Below are 5524 nucleotides of genomic sequence, written 5' to 3'. Positions count from 1 at the left end.
TGAGGAGTGGCTGGTGGGTTTGAACCTCCAGCCTTCTGGTTAGCAGTCAAGTGCCTTAGGCACTATGCTAGATATGTCAGTTATAACCTGAGGTGAGAGATATTTGGAGCAAATGGGAAATTACATTTTTAATGCAGTTCCAACTAGGAAAGCTTTACTTGGTATGGGAGCCACACTGATTTTATGTAAATTGTTTATTTCTCAATGCCCTTTTACTTTTCATTCAGTTTCATTATCTCCAAACTCCTTTGCCTGCTTGTGTTTGCTTCTGTCTTCTCCTAAACATAAAATGACTAATGGTAAGTCTTCTACTCATTCTTGTGAACAAGGCATTTGCCACAATTGCATCTTAAAGAAACATTAACAGCTGTTTTTAACTGGCCTGTTTTTCAGTGGTGGACTAGTGCCTAAGGCATTTGACTGCTAACCAGAAGGCCGGTGGTTCAAATCCACCAGCTGCTCCTCGGAAGGAAGGTTGGACAATCTACTTTCATAGTGAGACTGCCTCAGAAACCCAAGGAGGGGTCACTATAAGTTGGATCTGACATGATGGCAGTGAATTTTTTTTTGTGTGTAAAGGCAACTGAATGATTCACCAAATTGTCATGGTCGGGAATTTTCTATAGTATGACTTACTTGCTCTCATAGAGCTAATGTGAATAATTTTTTTTTTCTTTTACTACAAATTAGAAGCTATGGAAAAGAGATAAAGAGCTTTCTCTGGTTACATCTCTTCTGAATTCTTGGTTTAGTGAGATACACACACAGATTGAATGTCAGCTAAACTGGGTTGCTGAAGTCTACCTCCTGTTTTTCAGAACTTGCCTTTTCAGAGTCCCTGCTTTCAGGTAGGAATTAGGTAAGAGGAGGGTGCAGAGGTTTCCAACAGCTAAGGGAGACAAACTTGTCTGTCAGTTTGTCATCCTGTGAAGATAGTACATTGCTGTGAGGCTTGAGGCTGTGCCACTGGTGTTTCAGAGTTGCACATGGTGCACAGGTTTCAATGCAGTTTACAGACTAAGACAGACTAGGAAGAAGGAGGAGGTCATCCACTTGGCCATCCAATTGGCCAGTGAAAACCTTATGAATAGAAGAGAAACATTGTCTGATACATTACTGGGCAACTTTATGAATAGCTTGGAAACATTGTCCTTGGTGATGGACTCAAGTGTAGCAAGAATGGTGGAGTTGACTCAGGACGGGTGGTGTTTCGTTCTGCTGTGCATAGGGTCGCTATGAGTCGGAGATGATTCAATGGCACTTAACAACAACAAGCTTCTGAGAAAAGCTGCATTTGGCCCAGCCTTCTAAAAGCTAGTTGCCAGATGGACGAGAGAGAGTTATAGAAAAATGACACGAGGATCATAACAACTTAAATACTTTTTAACTGTGAAAATCCTTCTGGCCACAATTTTTCCTTGAGATAAGAATAATGTGTGTAAGAGATAGGTCAGCTAAGACAGGTGAAATCTTAAATGTGTGTTTTCTAGAGACATAGAAGTAATTTACAGTATAAAAATTTAATGTTCAATCACTGTTCCTCCCCCCCCCCTTTTTTTGGCAGTTCAGTCTTGCTAAATCTATAATCATCAGTTATGCAGTTAACTGAAGGCCTCAAGATTCTGACTGACTTTTAAACTTAGACTTCTTCTGTCTGCATCAGCGCTATGAACACATGGGAAGGATCCACACAGTCATTTGAATTGTACTAGTAGCTCTGGTAGCGTAGTGCCTAAGACACTTGACTGCTAACCAGAAGGCTGGCGGTTCAAACCCACCAGCCACTCCTCGGAAGGAAGGTTGGGCATTCCTACTTCCGTAGTGATACTGCCTCGGAAAGCCAAGGAGGGGTTGCTATGAGTTGGGGCTGACTCAATGGCAAATAACAACAACAACAACAAGTAGCTGTGAAGCTGCTCTTTTCAGGTTGTAGTTGGGTAGCATGAAGGATTTCTGACACATTTTATACTTTGAGCATGGTCTAAAGTCTGGTTTCTCTCCTTTGTTCATCAAACTTCTAAGAAGTTTGTTTACCAAGTTTCCTTGAAAGACATCTAGTTAGTCCAAAAGAATTTTACAGTTTTGAATTATGGACTGTCAGATTTTGAAGAGACTATAGAGATAATCTCTTCCAACCACTTAGCTGGTTCCTAAGGGTCTCCTCGGGAGCTCTGGTAGCATAGTGCCTAAGGCAGTTGACTGCTAACCAGAAGGCTGGCGGTTCAAACCCACCAATCGCTCCTCAGAAGGAAGGTTGAGCAATCTACTTCCGCAGTGATATCGCCTCGGCAATCCAGGGAGGGGCGCTATGAGTTGGGTCCGACTCAATGGCACATAACAACAACAACAGCAACAAGGGTCTCCTCTGCACATTCCCAGGGAATGGTTATACACATCCTATGCTTGAATTCTTTCAGACCCCTCATTTCCCTTTATATTGATGTAAAATGTTAGCTTGTATTGTCCATTTATTGACTGTATTTCCTTGAGACAAAATATATACAAAATAATCCAATTCATGATGGACCTTCATATATTTGAAAATAATTGCCTTCTTGTATTTTTTTCCCCAGGTAAAACTGTGCAACTTTCTGGTTACTTTAAATGATTTAAGTCCCTCCTCCCCTCCCCTTTACCATTGTTGTTGGTCTTTCTCTTCTGAAGGCACCCTAGTTTTTCTATATCCCTGACAGAACTGAATATTCAGGGCATTGGCTAACCAGCATAGAATATTGTTGTTGTTATTTGCCTTCGAGTCGGACCTGACCCATAGTGACCCCTCCTTGGGTTTCTGAGGCAGGCAGGCAGGCAGTATCACTACAGAAATAGATTGCCCCATCTTCCAAGCATAGAATAGAGCAGGATAAAAATCAAATCCCTAAAAACTATACTTTTAAGGCATTAATTTTTCATAAGGTACATCTATCTTATAGCTAACTTATGCTCCTGTATTCTGCCTGTTTAACTTTCTCCTATTTATCACCTTTTGAAAAGTGCTCTTTGTAAGTTCATCAGTCATTTCCAAATACCAACTACACTGGTCCCTCTAGGTCCTTACTCTCCTTGAAGTCTCAACTATCCTTTAACCATCCTTTCTTCTGGAAACTTCCATCTTCCTTAATTATCAGAGTATTACATTGTCCAGGTTTTCCTCCTATCTTCTCATCCATTAGTTAACTTTCTTCTTCAACTCATTACATGTAAAAAACTCAGGTCTTGGACCTCTGCTCTTCCTAGTTCTGTACTTTCTTCTTGGGGGAGCTTATTTACTCTTAGAGTTTCAATCGTTACCTCTACTAGTTGTTGCTGTTGTTAGGTGCCATTGAGTTGTCGCTGACTCATCGCAACCCTATTCACAGTCAGACGAAACACTGAACGGTCCCATGATAGCCTACCTCTACTAGATTTTCCTCAAATTACAAGTGTGATTGTTTAACAATTTGCTATTCCCTCCATGTCCCACAAACCAGATTCCTAGTTTGTTACTGATTTTTTGTCACCCAGTTTCGAAAGTTGTAGAGTCATAGCTTGTTTTGTTCTTTTCTTTTCCTTAATCATATGTAGCCAGTCTTCATGAAATATTAATTCTTCCTGGAAAATTTCTCTCATATGACATATCTCTCCATTTCCATCCCATTAAGTACTGTTCTAACTGCCTGAGTTCATACCTATGATCTTTCTCCTTTTCAATCTGTTTTCTACAATCACAAGATTAATATTTTTTCTTATAATTAAAATTATTCACTTCATACTTCATTTTCTTCCTTAAGCATTCCAGAAGGCTTCTAAAAAAAAAAAAAAAACACACCACCCAAACCCACTGCCATTGAGGCAATTCTGACTCATAGTGATCCCCATTGCATTCTCAAGATTGTAATCTTTATGGAAGCAGATTGCTTCATCTTCCTCTTGCGGGACAGCTGGTAGGTTTAAACTGCTGACCTTCTGGTTAGCAACCAAATTCCTTACTTCTGGTTGCCTCAAAAGTAAAGTAGAAATTCCTAGTTTGTTTTTTAAACTCCTTCAGAATCTTTTAACCCCATTTTCTAAAATTATATCTCCTAATGGAGACTCTGCAGGAGCTCTGGTAGCATAGTGGCTAAGGCACTTGACTGCTAACCAGAAGGCTGGGGGTTCAAACCCACCAGCCACTCCTTGGAAGGAAGGTTGGGCAATCTACTTCCTTAGTGATACTGCCTCGGAAACCCAAGGAAGGGTCGCTGTGAGTCAGATCTGACTCGACAGCAGTGGTTTGAATGCCTCCCATGAACCTTTTGCTGCAACAAAATTGCCTACTTTCCCTAGAACATGATATGGCAGTGTTTAAGCCCTTTACCTTTCTTTTATTCTGTCTACTTCACTCAGCATATCAACATTTTATCCATCTTTTGAGACATATACAACCACCCCTTCCTCATGAAGTGATCTCCTTTACCGTAGATCATATCAAGGGATTCTAGTATTCTTGTTGTACTGTCCATATAAACTAATTTCTTAACACTAAATTAAAGGAAAAAAAAAAAAAAAGGATACGCATATACTAAATCACTATATATGTTACAAGCTACTTGATTGCAGGGACTCTGGCTTCTATTTTTCTCTATCCCCCTTAGTGCTGGTATTTTGCCTTGTACACATTAGGCCCACTATGAGGGGTTCTTGGTTAACTGGTTGTTTAGGTGATTGCAGAGATATAATACTTGTCAAAGAAAAGTATTATGCATTTCTTTAATCAAAATGTTTTATTTCAGAAAGTATCTAGTCTTTCTGGACTGAAAAATAGAAATATCAATTCATAGAACAAACATTTGGAAGCTGAGGTTTGTGACTGAGAGGTGTAAAAATGATGAAACTTCTGAAGGGCAGAAACTCTGAAGATACATAGATTAAAGGGCTTCTATAATTATGATCCATTTAGGCCTTGGCCGGGATGTGCTGGGCCTCCTTCTAGTTACCCTTGTTCTACCTTTTTGCTGTGCTTCCTCCCTTTACTTGCCTTTAGCCTTTGCTGGCTTTTCTGCTTTTTTGCCCTTAACTTCTGCTGCCTTCTTTCCTTTAGTTTTGCCCTTTCCTTCATCACCTTTCTTGTTTTGGACATCTTTTCCTTCTTTATTTCTCCCTGCATCTTTCTTCTTTTCCTTGTCTGCCTTTCCTTTATCCTTCTTTGCTTGGGCTTCTGGTGCTTTTAGTATTGATGCGTTGCTCTTCTTTGCTTGGGCTTCTGGTGCTTTTGGTATTCCAGCATCACCCTTCTTTGCTTTTCCTGCTTGTCCTTTTGGCATTCCAGTGTCACTCTTCTTGACCTGGAATTCCTGTCCTTTTGGAATTCCAGCATCACTCTTCTTGACCTGGAATTCCTGTCCTTTTAGTATTCTGGCGTCACTCTTCTTGACCTGGGATTCCTGTCCTTCTGGAATTCCAGCATCACTCTTCTTGACCTGGAATTCCTGTCCTTCTGGAATTCCAGCATCACTCTTCTTGACCTGGAATTCCTGTCCTTCTGGAATTCCAGTATCACTCTTCT

General features: G+C 40.4%; 1 protein-coding gene across 1 annotated transcript in view; it reads right to left on the bottom strand.

Annotated features, from left to right (window-relative positions):
* Positions 1-5524, bottom strand: part of TSBP1 (testis expressed basic protein 1) — a 157820-nt gene that overhangs the window by 77639 nt on the left and 74657 nt on the right. Inside the window, exon 20 of the mRNA XM_007951441.1 lies at positions 5124-5483. Within this exon, the coding sequence (XP_007949632.1) occupies positions 5124-5483 (360 nt within the window). The remainder of the gene's footprint in view (positions 1-5123; positions 5484-5524) is intronic.

The sequence above is a fragment of the Orycteropus afer genome, unplaced genomic scaffold, assembly GCF_000298275.1.
Source record: "Orycteropus afer afer isolate SDZICR_OR568_19922 unplaced genomic scaffold, OryAfe1.0 scaffold00294, whole genome shotgun sequence".
NCBI lineage: Eukaryota > Metazoa > Chordata > Mammalia > Tubulidentata > Orycteropodidae > Orycteropus > Orycteropus afer.
This window is presented reverse-complemented; position numbering and strand designations above follow the sequence as displayed.